Here is a 20160-nt window from a genome sequence, read left to right as displayed (position 1 = left end):
AAAATATGAAAAAAACTTGTGAAAGGAACTAAGTGATGAATATTTTGTTGGAGCATATATTACTGTTAGGATGCTTTCATTTTGTGGATTATTTGGCAGTTCTTCGTTTTACCTATACAATTTCTGGTCTTCGAACTGCACGATAGCACTGTAGAAATCTTGGGACAATTATCCTTTTTCTTTTCATTTGTTCTTGGAATGTGGTCTTTTCCTACACTGATTTGTTTTCGCTACTGAGTGACCTGCTAGACAACTTCAGAAAGCAACCATGACGTGTGCAACTGGAATGATGTGGGGGCTGGGGATGGTGGGTTCCTGTCTCTGAATGACATCAGTACCCAGTAAACCATTTGGAGTTTTATGCCAATCTAGCAGATTTCATGGGGTTTTTTAAATTTGGGATTGGCTGTAGAATTGGAGGAGATTATTGAGGTAGGGAAGGACATGGCCATGAATGGATTTGAAAACAAGGACAAGAATTTTAAATTTGAAGCTTTGTGGGGAGTGTAAGTTAATATAGGTCAGCGAGAAGAGTGGCGTTGGGTAATCGGGACTTGGGAATGATAGGATACAGGCAGCAGTGTTTTGAATGAATTGGAATTTATGAGGACAGCATGCCAGGAAAGAATGATTGGGATAGGTTTTGACTTTGTGGAAGGTGATAGTGAATCGGCAGCCCCTTTTAAATCTCTTCTGATTTATATTTTCATTGCCATAATTGACTTAAATGCCATTAACATGTAACCATTTCTCCCTTCACTTTTGACTTCTACCTTCTGCACACCTTTCCCAACCCTCCTCTCCACCTCTTTTTCCCCTCGTTATTATTTATAGATGGATGTGAACTTGCTCTTCAATGGTTGCACCTACAATAAGGAACCAGTCATTTGTTTTACATCCTGCCTGATAGAAGTCAATGGAAAATAAAACAGCAGATTTGCATCGCCCATTTCGTGCTACCGTCCAATACCAGTGAGTCTGAACCTGGATGTGTGTGTTAAATGCAGACATTTGGCATGTATGTACCTAGTAGACTTTTTTGCTGGTCAGAAAATGGTTTGCTGTCTGCCTCTTCTATCTCTGAATATTAGTGTTAAGGGAATTATTAATCTATAAAGAATTGGAATCAATCATGTTGTGGTATTTCTTAATTCCTAAGGCAAGGGTTCCCAAACTGTGGGTCATGACCCAAGGGACGAAATTTTGGGGGTTGCGAGCTCTGAGGCAGCATTGGTGACGGTGCAGCTTGGACTGAATTTTGACAGCTGTGAGGCCCCTTTAAGTCTTCGTTTTTTTGTCTGTCAGTGGGAGTGGTTTAATCATCTGCTCTCTGAGGGCTGATTGCTGCCACTGCTACAACTACAGCCTGCAAAAAGGTGATTCTTCTCTTTTTTGAGGGCTATCCCAGTGATTTTAAACTCCCTCCACTCCTCTGCTCAACAACTGTCCTTCCCCCTCTCCACCCTCCCCCAGCTCAACAACTCTCTAACAACTCCCTTCCACACTGCACCCCACACCCACTCAACCCCTTTTAACCACCACTCACTTCGCCTCAACCCTCACAGTTTTCAGTCTGGTGTCGCACAAAGTCTGAGGCATTAAAATGGGGTCACATTGGGAAAAAGTTTGGGAAGCACTGGCCTAACACTTGCAGCACTGCCACTAACTGAAGGAAGAGCCGTGTGGGCCAGTAACAAATTTCAGGTCAAACTCAATTTTGAACAAAAGTAAACAGATTCTCAATCTGCAGACCTCAACCTCCCACCCCACCCCAACCTCCCACCCGCCCCCTGCTGATTTCTTACTGCTGATTCCTATATTCCTAAACTAGAGCCCATTGAAACATGGCTTCAGGCTTTTCATAGAAAATGATTTTTAAAAAACCTAGATAAAAACAAAAAAACTGCGGATGCTGGAAATCCAAAACAAAAACAGAATTACCTGGAAAAACTCAGCAGGTCTGGCAGCATCGGCGGAGAAGAAAAGAGTTGACGTTTCGAGTCCTCATGACCCTTCGACGAAGGGTCATGAGGACTCGAAACGTCAACTCTTTAAAAAACCTATACTGGTTGGGATATCATCAACGCTGTTTTTTCTGGGCTTTATTAAATTATTAAAATGGAAAAGCAGGAGCTGGTGATAATTTTCACCATCCTGTCCTGACCTGATATACCACATGGGCCATCGGTCACGGACACCAAGTGAGCAGAGACAAGACAGGTCAACTGGGGGAAAAAAAGGAAGGGCCTGGCGATTCCACCAATGCAACAGTTCCTCTGTTCCTGAAATTCTGAAGCTGTCAGAAGGATATGTATGCTTGCAAGACCTCCATAATGTCTACGACCATGTTCCTTTCAAGAGCTTGGTTATAAAGATAAAGCTTAATGTGTTACTACAGCTGTGCTTTTAGCAAGGACCCCTAAGAAATGGAACTGGAGAAACATAGGAACCATAGGATGATTTTTTAAAATTTCACAGCATTATTTTCCCTCTTCGTGTACCACTGACCGCCATGGATCCGTTGATAGTCCAGTCTCATGTGACTTTAAGTGCACTCTCATGATTGGCTAACAGGACATGATTAAAGTGGAAGTGACTTGAATTGTGCAAACATGTTTCTCCAAGGAGCCAGAACACAACACATACAATGAGGTGCTGATCTGTCTTCAGATACAAATCAGAAATGTCATATCATGTTGGGTTGCCCCCTCTGAATAATGCCGGGCTAGTGTTTTCTGATTGGCTCAATCGTGTCAAAAGAAATGATGAAGAAAGAAAGCTTTACGTTTATGTAGCACCTCATCAGGTTGCCTCAGGAGCACTTTACAGTTATCAAAGCATTTCCTTTTTTGAGGCGTGGACACCGTTGTAATGTATAAAATGTGGCAGCCAATTTGTGCACAGCAAACTCCCATAAAGAGCAATGAGATAATGGGCAGAATTTTGCCCTTGGTGGGCATGTGGGCCCCACCGGCTCGGCGGCAGGCAGACAGACAGCTGACCCCCGCCACCGAAATGGGGCCCGCCGCCATTTTAAGTGGGCGGGCCAATCTGCGCAGGGGGGAGGGATTCCCTACCTGTCAAAGTGCACTCTTTCGCACGTGCACGCGAAAGAGTGCACTGCTCCCTGAGACTAAGTGCTGTCTCAGGGAGATTACTGACAGGTAAAAAAGCACCAAAAACAGAAAAATATTAAAATTATTAACATGTCCCCATCATGTGACAATGTCATACGAGATGGGACAAGTTAATAAGAAACACATTAACTTTATGAAACTTTTTAAAAATGGACATGAAACCTCATCCTGCCAGTGGATGAGGTTTCATGCTTTATTAGAAGCTCTCTGGGGCTCCAGGCCTGCCTGTCAACCTTAAGGTTGGATGGGCAGGTCTTTAACAACCTTAATTGGCCATTGACAGGTTGGCGGGCGGACAGCTGATTTCACTGTCCGCCCGCCTTCCTCAATATTTAAATGGACCGGGATGACGTCGGGGGTTCCTCCCAACATCATCCCACGTCATTTTCCTGTCGGCGAGCGGGCCCCGCCCCCAAATCGCCAACAGGAAAATCCTGGCCAATGGCCAGATTTTTTTAAGGTGTTGATTCAGGGATTAACATTGTGTACAGAGCTGATTGCAGATATCCTTACAAGATACCCTCATCATGTGACATGGCTCCTGTCAAATATTCCTTCTGCTTGTTGCAACTCAAAAAGAGTTTATGGTTATTGCTCAGCTCCAAACTATAATTTATAAAACCAGAAATTCTCAAAGATGATAATTGCTGGAACTTTAATCCTCACTCTGCTGTACTTTTTGATTGTTCCTCATATTGACCTGTCGAAATGCCAATTGCTCAGTACAGTACATTATTTTGTTGGTAACCATTATAATTCCAGAATGTTATTCTGCCTCCTATAATGTTCAAAGTGAGATAAATTTCAAATGTTTAAAATCTAATTATATTTGCGAAGAACAAGGATGCGATTGAAATACCTTCAGATTGCTTCACTGTTTACCTCTGTTGCCTGGTGACATACAAACAAAATTAAAGGCTCTCTTAGGCACAAAGCCATCTGATAAATAGTGCCTTGAATGCATGAAAGCCACAGGCACAGGAGACCACATTTCATGCGCTTGGCAATGGGGAAGGGGTAACACGGCAAAGCACACTTTGGAATGGTGTTCTTGCCAGATGCATTCTAGCAATGGCCTGGCAGTACACACAAGAGGTATAAGTTACTACAAACACCTTTTACATTCTGTCCTCTCCAAATTTAGCGTTAGTACCATTCATAAATAAATCCGTAAAAGTCAGGAAATCCGGTAACTTGAACACTGAGGTAATTTTCCTTCCTGGGAACTGGTCTATTCCGTGCACCAAAATCACCCATGGAGTGTTGGGATAATCCAAAATGATGGATACCTAGCAATGTGATAAGGTTTACCAGTACCATAATACTGTTGTTGGTATTCATCAGATGGGCCACAAACCTACTGTACATCAAACTGTTTGCCTTTAGTTAATGAGCACAAGAAAAGGCCTTTATAACCTTTGTTCAAGAAGAGAGAGAAGAATGGACTAGACAACCTACAGTTAGTTCTGGACAAACTCTTAGCATTCATAATTCAAGATCAGATTGAAGGTTTTTTGTTATTTGTTCACAGGGTGTGGGCATTACTGGTAAGGCCAGCATTTGTTGACCACCTCTAATTGCCTTTGAGAAGGTGGCCTTTTTGGACTGTAGCAGTCGATGTGGTGTAGTGTTGGAGCTTCATTCATCCAGGCAAGTGGAGGGTATTCCATCGCACTCCTGACTTGTGCTTTGTAGATGGTGAACAGGCTTTGGGGAGTCAGTAGGTGAGTTACTCGCCTCAGAATTCCCAGTCTCTAACTGCTCTTGTAGTCAGAGTATCTATATGGTTGTTCCAGTTCAGTTTCTGGTCAATGGTAACTCCCAGGATGTTGATAGTGGGGGAAAAGATAGATAGTTGAAACAGAGGAGTTGCTACAATTGGAGAGGATTGGGATTCAAGAGTTTTACCTCTGGAACCTACCTAGTTCTTGTCTTGATGAATTTGCCAGATCGCTCCACATCCAATAAACCCAGTCGCCATTAGGTAAAGCTGAAAAACTGAACAATAACGAGGCTCACAGCCTCATTATCCTATTTAAAGTTCCAACTCTGCTGGCTGCCCACTCACATTCTGGCCTTGGTTAAAACTAGAAAAGGGTGAGTTGGAGGTTTGTGTAAGGAAACCAATTTCTCAGACTTTTAAGTCCTGCACCCTCCCCATTCCTCTCTCTCTCTCCTCTCTCCACCAACGTCCCCCCCCCCCACCCCGTCCATACCAGACACAAGTCTGGTAAAGAGGTGCAGCACATCTATTTTCACATTATGACTGGAAAATGGCCCAATAAGTCTGGAACAACAACCGATGAATATAATGGTTTTCAGAAGTACTTGGGGTCTATAATGTTGCCATAGCAACACCACGCACTAGAGCTGGGACTGTTTCAAGGGGTTTTTCAATGCCATGTGTCAGACCTCTTTACTTGGCATAATCCTGGTATTTGTATCAGGGAGCAGAAAGAAAACACTTAAATATAAAGCGTAGTATGGAGAATGTTTTGATTTCAGAGTACTTGAGCTGTATAGATTTGAATATATGACAGGCGGTCGTGGCCAGTGGAAGTGTTCATTGCTGCCTCAAGAATGTCCTAAGCAACCTGAATGTGAGTTCAGGTTATCTCAGAATGATTTCCGTCTTCCACAGCTGCCTGCTACATACCCTAAACTACAAATAATTTTAAATAGTGTTTGGAGCTTGATTAAAAAATCTGGGTTTTTTTGTAAGTGTGAGTGCCAGCAGTTTAGAAATGAGACAGGATTTGAAAGGGCCATTCTTATCAATACACGTGTACCTGAGCTAAAACTAAATGCATGTTCAAGATGTTTCCTCCATTGTGTTTTGTTTTTACTTAAATTTAAAACCTCCTGGTTGAGGCTTGCATCTTAAAAGGATCATTGATATGACATTAGTCATTTAATGCATGTTCAGCAAAACAAGAAGTTTTGGCTGGTATTGAAAGTTGAGAATAATGCAACAAAAGCCTATTTTAAGTGTTGTTTTCTGTATAAACTTGGGATGTAAAACAGCGACTCTTGAAAGCGCTGACTGTGAATACAAGCTGTTTGTGCTCACGAGCATTCCTTTGGCAGCATAAACCTCATTAGTTTGTAAAGCAGCCATTCAATGTGGTGAGAACAAACAGCTTGAAAGAGCTACAGTGCTCGGTTAACCTTATTTGCTTTCATTTGTCTATGGTATTTTTTAATGAACCATGTCATTTAATACTTTGTGGTCTAATTACTGGATTGTGGATCCTGTTGCTGGTGGACATGCTCTTAACCAGTTGACTCTTTGAGTCAGTATATCCCTCTCTGAGGAAGGACACAGGAGCAATTTGGTGACCGAGATTTACATTTTATTTACAATTTTTTAAGCCCAAATCTTAGGGAGATTTGTGGGAAACCATTGCCTGTTTAATTGGGAGGTAGCAGCCACAGCTTCTGCTCTTGTTGAAAATCCTCTTAAAACTGATTTTGGGGGAGGGGATTAGAAGAACAGGTTTTGTTGTTTACTGAGCACTGCCGCATGATTTTTTCAATGCAGTGCTGCCCACTCACAATGCTTGTACTGTGGTGAAGGAGTGAGTGTTGCCAGCATTTGCACTGTGCTCTGCACCCATCACATTGCTTCTAGTACATGATGCAAAAAGAAGCTCGAGAGAAATATGGTTCCACAGAGGGTTAGAAGAGGGTCCCGTTTCTGGGACCTGGACTTTAAAGCAGCTGAGACTGAATCCCCATCTTTCCCCCCCAGCAAATTGAGTTTAGGATGCTCTTGTTCAAGTTTCTAAAGTTGACACAGCTCCACAGCCCATAGGAGCATTTTCACTTTGAGAGGCCCCAAAGATGGGCTAATATGGGAAATTAAAAGTCATGCTGATGGGATAGTTTTTATTCTTCTGGGGCTTGAGTCTTGACACATTGTTGATGCCGAGGAGAAGGAGTTGTAACCAATGCTAAAATAGATCTGGCAGGAGATGAAAATAGTACGGACATTTCCAATTCCCAGCATTCAAATTGTTTACATTGATGAACACAAATTCACCCGATACCCCGATTTTTAATCATTATTCTTTGCTATGTGGGTATCACTGGCAAGGTCGGGACTTGGGAAAAATTTATTAATTTTGCTTCCAATCTCCACCCCTCCATCATTTTCACATGGTCCATCTCTGACACTTCCCTTCCCTTCCTTGACCTCTCTGTCTCAATCTCTGGTGATAGACTGTCCACCAATATCCATTAGAAGCCTACCGACTCCCACAGCTACCTCAACTACAGCTACTCACACCCCGCTTCCTGTAAGGACACCATCCCATTCTCTCAGTTCCTTCACCTCCGTCGCATCTGTTCCGATGATGCTACCTTCAAAAACAGTTCCTCTGACATGTCCTCCTTCTTCCTTAACCGAGGTTTTCCACCCACGGTCGTTGACAGGGCCCTCAACTGTGTCCGGTCCATCTCCCGCGCATCTGCCCTCATGCCTTCTCCTCCCTCCCAGAAACATGATAGGGTCCCCCTTGTCCTCACTTGTCACCCCATCAGCCTCCGCATTCAAAGGATCATCCTCCACCATTTCCGCCAACTCCAGCATGATGCCACCACCAAACTCATCTTCCCTTCACACCCCCCTGTCGGCATTCCGTAGGGATCGTTCCCTCCAGGACACCCTGGTCCACTCCTCCATCACCCCCTACTCCTCAACCCCCTCCTATGGCACCTCCCCATGCCCACGCAAAAGATGTAATGCCTGCCCCTTCACTTCCTCTCTCCTCACCGTCCAAGGGCCCAAACACTTCTTTCAAGTGAAGCAGCATTTCACTTGCATTTCCCCCAATTTAGTTTACTGTATTCGCTGCTCCCAATGCGGTCTCCTCTACATTGGAGAGACCAAACATAAACTGGGCGACTGCTTTGCAGAACACCTGCGGTCTGTCCGCAAGAATGACCCAAACCTCCCTGTCACTTGCCATTTTAACACTCCACCCTGCTCTCTTGCCCACATGTCTGTCCTTGGCTTGCTGCATTGTTCCAGTGAAGCTCAACGCAAACTGGAGGAACAACACCTCATCTTCCGACTAGGCACTTTACAGCCTTCCGGACTGAATATTGAATTCAACAACTTTAGGTCTTGAACTCCCTTCTCCATCCCCACCCCCTTTCTGTTTCTTCCCCCTTCCTTTTGTTTTTTCCAATAATTTATATAGATTTTTCTTTTCCCACCTATTTCCATTATTTTAAAATATTTTTAAATCTTTTATGCTCCCCCCACTCCCATTAGAACTATACCTTGAGTGCCCTACCATCCATTCTTAATTAGCACATTCATTTAGATAATATCACCAACTTCAACACCTGTGTGTTCTTTTGTTCTTTTGTCTGTGACATCTTTTGATTATCTGCTCCTATCACTGCTTGCCTGTCCCTACAACCACACCACCCCCCTCTACTTCTTCCCCCCCCCCACCCCAGCCCCCCTGCCACACCTTAAGCAAGCTTATATTTCACCCCTCTCCTTGGATTCATCTAGTTCTGTTGAAGGGTCATGAGGACTCGAGACGTCAACTCTTTCCTTCTCCGCCAATGCTGCCAGATCTGCTGAGTTTTCCAAGTAATTCTGTTTTTGTTTGTGCTAGTATTTAATACCTATCCTTATTTATCCCTGAGAAGGTAGTGGTGAGTAATTACCTTGAACTGATTCAGTTCATGTGGTGAAGGTGTGTCCACAATGTGGTTAGGTAGAGAGATCTGGGATTTTAATTCAGTGAAGAAGTGGGTGGCTGCATTCATCCTGTGGATAGTATGCAAGGCAACTGTGGTACAGAGTTAATGGAATGAGTGGATATTTACACTTGTGCGTGGGGTGCTGATCAAGCAGGTTGGTTTGTCCTGCATGGTGTCAAACTTTGAGTGTTGCAGTTGCACCCATCCAGGCAAATGGAGAATATTCCATCACGCTCCTGATTTATACCTGGTTATTTCTTACATTACAGCAATGATTTCATACTGATCATGACAGTTAAAGAACTCCACTGTAGGGAACAACTCAGAACTGGTGTTGCATCATACAGCATACAGATGAATTAAGGGTGAGGATTGACATTTGGAATTGTGATATAGTAGCCATCGCTGAGACGTGGTTGAGGGAAGGGCAGGATTGGCAGCTCAACATTCCGCGATATAGAATCGTCAGGCGAGGCGAGACAGGGGAGGGAGTAAAAGAGGAGGAGGCATTGCATTATTAGTTAAGGAGTCCATTATTGCAGTAAGAAGAGATGATATCTTGGAGGGGGCATCGAATGAAGCTTTGTGGGTAGAGCTTAGGAATAAAAAAGGGGCAACCACATTATTAGGTGTTTATTATAGACCCTCAGATAGTCAGCAGGAAATTGAGGAGCAAATATGTGCACAATTTGTGGAGGTGTATAAAAACAATAACAATAGGGTAATTATATTAGGTGATTTCAACTTTCCCAACATTAATTGGGATAGATATAGTGTTAAGGGCTTGCTTGGAGTGGATTTCTTGAAATGTGTACAGGAGAACTTTTTAGGTAAATATGTAGAGGGTCCACAAGGGACGGTGCATTGCTGGACCTAATTCTGGGGAATGAAGCCGGACAAGTGGCTGAGGTGGTGGGTGGGTGAGCATTTTAGTGACAGCGACCACAACGTGGTACAGTTTATGTTTGTTATGGACAAAGAAATTGACAAGTTGCAAAAAAATGTTTTGAATTGGGGGAGAGTGGATTTTAGTAAAATAAGGCAGGATCTGGGCAAGGTAGACTGAGAACAGTTACTTGTGGGAAAATCTACAGAGGAACAGTTGGGGGGTGTTCAAAAAGGAAATGGGGAGGGTACAGGCTCAACGTGTTCCCTCTAGGGTGATAGGAAGGAGTAACCAGCCCAGAGAACCACGGATGACCAGAGATATTCAGGTTACAATAAGAAGGAAAAGAGAGGCCTCTAGCAGGTACAAGGGAAGCAAATCAGCAGTCATTAATGGAGTATAGACAGCGCAGGGTGAAGCTTAAGAAAGCAATTAGGAGAGCAAAGAGGGGATATGAGAAAGCTTTGGCTGGTAAAAGTAGGGAAAATCCCAAAATATTCTATAAGTATATCAGTGGGAAGAGGATAACCAGGGAAAGAGTAGGGCCCATAAGGGACCAAGGGGGCAATCTATGGGTGGAGCCAGAGGACATCGCTAGATTGTTGAATGAATACTTCACATCCGTCTTCACCCAAGAGAATGAGGATGAAGGTATCAAACTCGGGGAGAGGTTCTTAAGCAAATTGATATAGGGAGTGACAAGGTATTGGAGGTGTTGGCAGGCTTAAAGGTGGAAAGATCTCCAGGTTCGGATGATTTATGTCCCAGACTGCTGAGGGAGGCAAGCGAGGAGATCGCAGGGGCTCTGACCCAAATTTTTAATTCCTCTCTGGCTACGAGGGAGATGCCAGAGGACTGGAGAACAGCTAATGTGGTTCCGCTATTTAAGAAGGGATATAGAGATAAGCCTGGGAACTACAAGCCAGTGAGTCTCACGTCAGTGGTAGGAAAACTATTGGAAAAATTTCTGAAGGAGAATATCTATCTCCACTTGGAGAGGCAAGGTTTGATCAGGGATAGTCAGCATGGCTTTGTCAGAGGGTGGTCATGCCTAACAAATTTGATTAAATTTTTTGAGGAGGTGACCAGGTGTGTAGATGAGGGTAGTGCAGTTGATGTAGTTTTTATGGACTTTAGCAAAGCCTTTGACATGGTCCCACATGGGAGACTTATAAAGAAGGCAAATGCACATGGGATACAGGGTAATTTGATAAGGTGGATTCAAAATTGGCTGAGTTGTATGAGGCAGAGTGTGATGACAGAAGGATGCTTTAGTGACTGGAAGCCAGTGACCAGTGGTGTACCACGGGGATCTGTGCTCGGTCCCCTATTATTTATCATTTATATAAACGACATAGATGACTATGTGGGGGTGGGATTAGTAAGTTTGCAGATGACATAAAGATTGGCTGTGTAATTAGCAGTGAGGTTGAGTGTCTTGGGCTACAGGAAGATATAGATGGGATGGTCACATGGGCAGATAAGTGGCAGATGGAATTTAACCTGAAAAGTGTGAGGTGGTACACTTTGGAAGGAGTAATTTGATAAGGAAGTATTCAATGAACAGCATGGCACTAGGAAGTTCTGAGGAACAAAGGGACCTTGGCGTGTGTGTCCATAGATCTCTGAAAGCGGAGGGGCATGTCAGTGGGGTGGTGAAAAAGGCATATGGGACACTTGCCTTCAATCGAGGCATAGATTACAAAAGTAGGGAGGTCATGTTGGAGTTGTATAGAACCTTGGTGAGGCCACAGCTGGAGTACAGTTCTGGTTGCCACATTATAGGAAGGATGTGATTGCACTGGAGGGGGTGCAGAGGAGATTCACCAGGATGTTGCCTGGGATGAAACATTTAAGTTATGAAGAGAGGTTGGATAGACTTGGGTTGTTTTTGTTGGAGCAGAGAAGACTGAGGGGTGACCTGATCGAGGTGTACAAGATTATGAGGGGCATGGACAGGGTGGATAGGGAGCAGCTGTTCCCCTTAGTTGAAGGGTCAGTCACAAGGGGGCATAAGTTCAAGGTGAGGGGTGGGAGGTTTAGGGGGGATGTGAGGAAAAACATTTTTACCCAGAGGGTGGTACTGGTCTGGAATGCACTGCCTGGGAGGGTGGTGGAGGCGGGTTGCCTCACATCCTTTAAAAAGTACCTGGATGAGCACTTGACACGTCATAACATTCAAGGCTATGGGCCAAGTGCTGGTAAATGGGATTATTTAGGTAGGTCAGGTGTTTCTCATGTGTCGGTGCAGACTCGATGGGCCGAAGGGCCTCTTCTGCACTGTGATTCAGTGATATACTTCGGCATCAGACAGAGATAAGCCTTGTATTGTTTTTAGGGCACATTTTACACAGGGCAGGCAGTAGGCTGAATAACACAAAAACTTAAGATATTCTGATTTGGTCAGCAAGATTAATTGAACAAATTAAGCAGTTGACTAGTCAGTTGTCTATATCATTTAGATTCCCAACTATTTGGAAGTAATCTGTTTTGCTGGCACTTTCACTTGAGATGCTTTGCTAAATCGCTTAGATGAGCTTGCAACATGTTTGTGGCAACTTCAGCTGTCTTCTAGGATTTCATATTTTGTAATCAAGGCATTTGAGGGTAGTTTATAGTTGGAGCTCTAGGAATTCAGTAGAGAGAAAAGTTCATTGAGTACATAGAAAGCTTGTGAGCAGCTCTTAGCTCACGGGACAACCACCAATGATAACATCTTGTTCTTTAAAATAATAAAGTGTCCCAAGACACTTAACAGTGGGGAATTGGATGCTGAGTCACTGGACAGGCTAAGAGGGTTGACCATATACTATGTTGCAAAGATGGGTATCAAACAGTCTCTGAGGAGATAGCGGGGAGAGATGGAGGAAGTTGCAGAGATGAGTCAGGGCAAAGCTGTGGAGAAATTTGAAAATGAAGCTAAGCATTTTAAGATTAACATACAATATTGGGGAACTGGGAACCAATGTAGGTTAGCAAGGAAGAGAGTAATTGGCCAGTGGGACTTAGTAAAGGATAAGAAATGGGCTGCTGCATTCTGCAAAGCTGGAGTTTATTGACCATGGAGAATGGAAGGCTGGCCAGGAGAGCTTTCAAATCATGAAGTCTAAAGGTGACCAAAAAGTTTCCGTGTAAGAGAGACTGAGTAGGAGGTGGCATCAGGCGTTTCTATGGAGATGAGTATTCTGAATGTTGCACAGGATGCCAGGATTGGACTGAACAAGGTGCCAAGGCCATCTGTGATCTGGCTGAACCTGAACAGGTTGCTATGGTAGAGAATGAACTTTGTGACAAGTGAGTGCAACTTATTTTGGGGACTGATGATGGCTCTGGTCTTCCCAATACTCAGAATATTGTGATTCATTCATGGTTTGATGTTAGATAAAATGATGTGGGGTGCGAGAGAGGTGGTGGGGCCAATTTTCCCTCCATTCCAGCATATGCTGAATGCTGCATTGTCAAATCCACCTGATTTGCAGGGACCCAAAATCACTTCTATATTTCTGTCTTAAAAATACTTAGAAGTAGATTCTGAGCCTTCAGGATGAGCTAATCAATACATACCTCTGCTTTTGCAGGAGGATGCTACACATAACAAGGGGGAGAGGAGGTATGGCCACATGCATCCTCTGATTCTATTCGAGGAACAGGCCCTTCAACTCCCACAGTGGGCCTTGGAATGGGAAGCAGAAGTCGGAAGCATGGCCCAAGTTTCAACCTTGTCCAACACTTTCTTTACTTGCTGCCCTATTTAGCAACACATTTGCATGAAAATTGAGATTAAACACCAGGTTTGGTAAAGGCTGTTTGTCGACAAGTTTTAAAGAGGATTTGGTGCTAAGCCTTTGTCCGCTTTCCCTTTTTCTCTATCTACAGGTATGGCAGGAGAAGTCACTATGTCATGCACCCTGGCACCAAACCTCAAGCTTGAAAGCAACTGCACACATCTATCCATCCCAGCGGGTTTAGATAGTTTCACTGCAGCAGGATGATCCACAGAGCACAAATCAGCAGGTGCAGGAGGAAATGGCTCAGGCAAGGCAAGAAATATCTGAAAGTTCTCTCTCATTCATCCACAGCTGGTGAGGGCAGGGATCCTGAATTCCAGGGCGCAACGTTTAACAAGATGTTTTCAGAATGCTACAGATTCTTTGAGCCACTAGATGATGTGCCCAGGATCATTCAACAGGATGTTGGCTAGTGTGAAGAGTAAGAATCATGCAGTACAAAGGGAGGCCAGTCAGCCCATCATGCCTGTGCTGAGCCCATATGTATAGCATTCTCATATATTGTCTGAAAAATATGCATTGAAGCTTTGAGTGAGTGCCAGCTCCAAGGACATCTGTGGTTCAGTCTCTCATGACGAATCTGTTATGCTACTCTTTGCATTTTTAATAAATTCGCAGACTGCTACCTGCAATTTTACCACCTCCTTGGATAGAATAGCTGACTACCATGACTGACTGGACAGGGCCCTTGATGAGGGTTTCAGGAATGCCACTGATACTGTGGAATTTGATCAGTAAACATGGTGGAGAACAGGAGCAGATTGAATCTGTCAATGACTAGGGTGTTAACTCTATGGTGACAGCATCCCCTCATCAGTGCCCCATCCTTCCCATGACTCCATGCACTAGAAAGCAGGCAGGGCCAGCTGACACCCTACTTGTGCAGAAGGGTGGCTTGAAGCAGTCCCATTACCAGGCCATGCTCAGACATGGAGATCCACCTTGATCACGGGAATCTTCATAGACACTCAGCTCGTGACCACCTTTCAGGCTTCAGCCATGGAAGTAGCACCGAGAAGAAATATAGACTTGTGCCATGATATAAGACAGTGGCCGGATAAGATACACTTTGGATTTTTTTGCAGTGAGTGTTTGTTAGAACAGAAGTTGCATCCTGTGTGGAATGTTTCAATTGTGAAATGCACATTGAAGAGTGATGAACTTGTTGATCATCAAGTCTGGTAGCAGTGGGAGTGTTGCATCTTGGGATTTATTGCAGGACATAGAGAAGGCCAATGATGAGAGGGGCCCATGAGAATATTAGGAGAAAGTGTCCATTTAATGCTCTCCTCATTGGCTCTTGCAGTTTCCAGCAGTGCTTGCCAGAGTGACTAACTTAAAAATGACCCGCCCCTCAATGTGTACAATAATTTTGCTTCCACCTATATCTTATATCAGCAGCTCCCAAGTAAAGTGAACCACACACTTTACCATCTGCTTGTTGTTATGATTTGAGTAGTGTAAAGGCCGGCACCTCAGGACTTTACCAGAACTTGGCATATAGGACCACGGTTATTTAATCATTTAGCACCACAAGTGCAGAATTACTCTTTTTGTGGATTAAGTTTAACGTTTTTTTTTTCAGCATATTTTATTCCAAATTCTGACTACATCAACAAGCAACACACTGACTTTGATGTTGCGATAAACCCCAAGGAGCTTCACAAAGGAGTGGAACAGGAACAAGTGAATGTTGGCGGGGAGGTGATGGATGAAGCTGTGATCAGGGAGATACCTTTTGCCAAGGCGTTTTGGAGAGGAAAGTTGGAGCAAGCTGGGGTTTGGCATCGGAGTCTAGAGTGCTGAGATGGCCAGCAGGGTCATGGAAGATGGACAGGAATGGAGACTCGAAGAGCTGAGAGTGAAGCTGAAGAAGTTTGCAGAGATTGGGTGAAAAGGGAACTCTTTATGAGTGGTTTATAAACAAGGAAAAATATTTGAAATTAACATTTTGGAGGTTTGGTGGAGATTGCTCAAACCGGTGGTGATGAGTGAATGGGGCTTATTGTGGAATAGGATGCAAATGATGAAGTCTGACTGGAGGAAATTACGGAATTTGGGAATATTGTGGAATTTGACTTGGCTGTTGCAGTTTGAGTGACATTTCTTGTAACTCAAAGGCACTTGGAGCTAACTGGAATGATATATCTGAGGAAAGAATGCCTGATGTTGTGGCTAGCTGGTTAAATTGACTTTTTTTCTGATATAGGAGGCAAACATGGACTTGAGCATTTTGAAAATTAAATGCATTTTGCAGCAATGCGATATGTTCCTTAATTCATCTGCCTCGCTCCTGTGATGCCTGAAGACCAAATCAGGACATCATTATACATTTGAGGTGCAGGAGAAGCATCATCCTTAACTGCCTTACTGTACTGTGTAACACAACCGCTGCCATCAGCTGTTGCTGCTGCATGTGTAAGACGTTATTCAACAAAACTTTGCACTTGCAGTCAGATACCAAAATGTGAAAAAAAAATATGCAGGCCTTTTCCCTGCTGTTTATTTGGACACTAAGGCAGGAATAAAGGGCAGCAGCAGTGCTGGACCACACCACACCATTTCCTCTTAGAATGGCCTCTGGAATTCTTTGATGAAATGAAACGACAAGCAAATACACAGCTTTGCACATTATTCAACAAAAGTAAGTCAAACAGCACCTTGAGAATCCACATTATATCATTGTCCATAACTTGCAACTAAACTGGCAAGCTAAACCGATATCTAAGTTCCAATCTTGCATCTTATTAATACTGAAAAAATCAAATACGTGAAAGAATTTTGTCCTAGATATGACCAGGGAAAGTATTTTTCATGTTACAACTGATTTTTAAAATATTAATTCATGGGATGTGTGTCGCTGGCAAGGCCACTATTTATTGCCCATTCTTAATTACCCTTGAAGTTGGTGGTGAGCCACCTTTTTGTTCACCTGGATCATCTAGTATAGGTACAACCATTGTGATATTAGGAAAGGATTGCCAGGATTTTGACCCAATGATGGTAAATGAATGGTAATATAGTTCCAAGTCAGGATAGTGTGTGACTTGAAAGGGAACTTGCAGTCATGTGTCTGCTGCCTTTGTCCTTCTAGGTGGTAGAGGTTGCGGGTTTGGATGTTGCTGTTGAAGGAGCATTGGTGCATTGTTCCAGTGCATATTGTAGATGGTACACTGCAGCCACTGCGCACCCGTGATGGAGGGACTAAATGTTTAAGGTGGTGGATAGGGTGCTGATCAAGTGGGCTGATTCATCCTGGATAGTGTCGAGCTTCTTCGAGTGTTGTTGGAGCTGCACTCAATCAGGCAAAATGGGGCGTAATCCATAACATTCTTGACTTCTGTCTTATAGGTGATGAACAGACTTTGGAGAGTCAGGAGGTGAGTTACTCACTACAGGATTCACAACCTCTGACCTGCTGTTGTAGCCGCAGTATTTATATGGCTGGTCCAGTTCAGTTTCTGATCAATGATGACCCTCAGGATGTGGATGGTGGGGAATTCAGCAATGATAATGCCATTGAATGTCAAGGGGAGATGCTTACATTCTCTCTTGTCAGAGATGGTCATTGCCTGGCATTTATTTGGCAGGAATGTTACATGCCACTTATAAGCCCAAGCCTGATATTGTCCAGATCTTGTTGAACGCTGCATAGACTGCTTCAGTATCTGAGGAGATGCAAATGGTACTGAATACTGTAGAATCATCAGCAAACACCTCCATTTCTGACCTGGAAGAAAGGTCATTGATGATGGTTGGGCCTAAGATACTGAATGAGGAACTCTTGCAGTGAGGTCCTGGGGCTGAGAAGATTGGTGTTCAACAACCACAATAATTTTTCTTTGTGTTAAGTATGACCCCAGCCAGTGGAGAGATTTCACCAATTCTCATTGACTTCAATTTTTCCAAGGTTCCCTGCAGCCACACTTGGTCAAACGCTGTCTTGATGTCAAGGGCAGCCACTCGACTCTTACCACGAAAATTCAGTTCTTTAGTCCATGATTGCATCAAAGCTATAGTGAGGTTTGGAGCCAACTGGCCTTAGCAGAACCTATACTGAGCATTGGTGAGAGGTTATTGCTGAGTAAGTGCTGCTTGATAGCTCTGTCAATGACACCTTCCATCACTTTGCTGATCATTGAGAGTTGACCGATAGGGCGGTAATCGTTGGTGTGGATTTGCCCCGCTTTTTTTCTAGGCCTCTGATAATCTTGTACATCTCAATTAAGTCACCCCTCGGCCTCCTCAGTTCTAAGGAAAACAACCCTAGCCTATCCAATCTTTTGTCATAGCTGCAATTTTCATATCATGGCAGCATTCTTGCAAATCTCCTCTGTACTCTCTCCAGAGCAATTATGTCCTTCCTGTAATGTGGTGACCAGAACTGTACACAAAATTCCAGCTGTGACCTAACCAGCATCTTATCGGCCAGGATGTTATGGCCCCTGCCAGCTGGTGGGATATTACGGTCCTGCCAAACTAAATGGAGATTTAAATGGCTCGCCACATCTGCCGGCAGGAGACACGCTGTGGCTGGGCTGTAAAATCCTGGCCTTACAGTTCCAGCATTACATCCCTGCTTTTGTATTCTATACCTCATTCAGTAAAGGAAAGCAGTCCATATGTTTTCTTTACCACCTTATCCACCTTCCTGCCACTTTCAGCGATCTGTGGACAAGTTCTCCAAGGCCTCTCACTTTCTCTACCCCTCCCAATATCCTTCCATTTATTGTGTGTTCCCTTGCTTTGTTTGCCCTCTCCAAATGCATTAACTCGCAGTTCTCTGGATTGAATTCCATTTGCCACTTTTCTCCCCACTAAATCAAAACATTGATATCATTCTGGAGTTGACAGCTATCCTCTTCACCATCAACTACATGGCCAATTTTTGTGTCATCTGCAAATTTCCCAATCATGCCTCCCACACTTAAGTCCAAATCATTAATATATGCAACAAATAACAAGGGACTCAACACTGAGCCCTGTGGAATGCAACTGGAAACCGCTTTTCATTCACTAAAACAGCCATTGATCATTACCCTTTGTTTCCTGTTGCTGATCCAATTTTGGATCCAACCCACCACGTTTCCTTGTTTCCCATTGACTTTTACTTTTCTGACCAGTCTGCCATATGGGAGACTTTGTCAAATGCTTTACAAAAATCCATGTAGACAACATCCACTGCACTACCCTCATCAATCATCCCTGTTACTTCCTCAAAAAATTTAATTAAATTAGTAAGACACGATGTTCCTCTAACAAAGCCATGCTGACTATCCCTGATCAAGCCGTTCCTTTCTAAGTGACAGTTTATCCTGTCACAGAATTGATTCTACTAATTTGCCCACCATAGAAGTCAGAGTGACTGGCCTGTAATTTTCTGGCCTCTCTGTCACACCCTTTTTAAACAATGGTACAACGTTTGCAGACCTCCAATCCTCTGGTATCTCGCTTGTTTTGAGTGAGGATTGGAAAATGATCCTCGGAGCATCCGATATTTCCACCCTGGCTCCCTTTAACAGCCTGGGATATAATCCATCAGGCTCTGGTGATTAAGGATGACAGTCCCTCCAGTACTCCCTTTCTCATTATGTTTATTGTATCTAATATTTCACAGTCCTCCCCTTTAATGAGAATGTCTGCATCATCCCTTTCCTTGTGAGAACAGAGACAAAGGCCAGAATTCTTACCTCGATGGGCGGGCGAGCCCCACTGGGTCGGCGGCGGGTGGGCAGCCGAACTCCGCTGCCGAAACAGGCCCCGCCGCCATTTTGAATGGGCGGGCCAATAAAGACCCACCCAGCGGCCTGCCCGACGGAAAGCGCTATGCACTTCCTGTGCAGGGGGTGGAGGGATTCCCCATCTATCAAAATGTGCTCTTTCGCGTATGCACACGAAAGAGCACACTGCTCCCTCACACTAAGTGGTGTCTCAGGGAGATCTGACAGTGTTAAAAAACGTTAAAAATAGAAAAATATAAAAATTATTAACATGTCCCCGTCATGTGACAATGTCACACGAGATGGGACATGTTAATAAAAAGGACATAAACTTTATTAAACTTCTTAAAAACGGACATGAAACCTCATCCTGCTAGTGGATGAGGTTTCATGTATTATCAGGAGCCCTCTGGGGCTCCTGGCCTGCCCGCCAGGCAGTGGACAGGCAGTGCCTTTAATGATCTTAATTAGCCTGTCAATGGCCTTAGTTGGCCATTGACAGGTCGGCGGATAGACAGCTGATTTCGCTGTCCGCCCGCCTTGCTCAATATTTAAATGGACCGGGATGACATCGGGTTCCTGCATCATTTTCCTGTCGGCAAGCGGGCCCCGCCCTCGAATTGCCGACAGGAAAATTCTGGCCAAAGTACTCGTTGAGAAACCTGTCCACATCTTCTGTATCCATGCATACGTTACCTTGTACATCCCTGATAGGTCCTAACCTTTCCTCAGTTATCCTCATGCTCTTAATGTACTGATAAAACATCTTTGGGTTTTCCTTGATTTTACTTGCCAATATTTTCTAATATCCTCTCTTTGCTTTCCTACTTTCCTTTTTTCACTTCACCTTGTACTTTCTATACTCCTCTAGGCTTTCTACACTATTAAGTTTTTTGTGACTGTCATAA

General features: G+C 43.9%; 1 protein-coding gene across 2 annotated transcripts in view; it reads left to right on the top strand.

Moving 5' to 3' along the window:
• castor2 (cytosolic arginine sensor for mTORC1 subunit 2) overlaps window positions 1-20160 on the top strand; it is a 200348-nt gene that overhangs the window by 35112 nt on the left and 145076 nt on the right. The window contains exon 1 of one of the 2 annotated variants that reach the window (XM_041197679.1): window positions 16644-16912. The exons of the other annotated variant lie outside the window; for it this stretch is intronic. Coding sequence (XP_041053613.1) covers window positions 16887-16912 — 26 coding nt within the window. The 5' untranslated portion in view covers window positions 16644-16886. Of the gene's footprint in view, window positions 1-16643; window positions 16913-20160 lie in introns of those variants that run through there. 2 annotated transcript variants of the gene reach the window in all.

This window comes from Carcharodon carcharias, chromosome 10, assembly GCF_017639515.1.
Source record: "Carcharodon carcharias isolate sCarCar2 chromosome 10, sCarCar2.pri, whole genome shotgun sequence".
NCBI classification, from domain to species: domain Eukaryota; kingdom Metazoa; phylum Chordata; class Chondrichthyes; order Lamniformes; family Lamnidae; genus Carcharodon; species Carcharodon carcharias.
The sequence above is the reverse complement of the archived record's forward strand: the minus strand, read 5'-3'. Positions and strand labels throughout refer to the sequence as shown.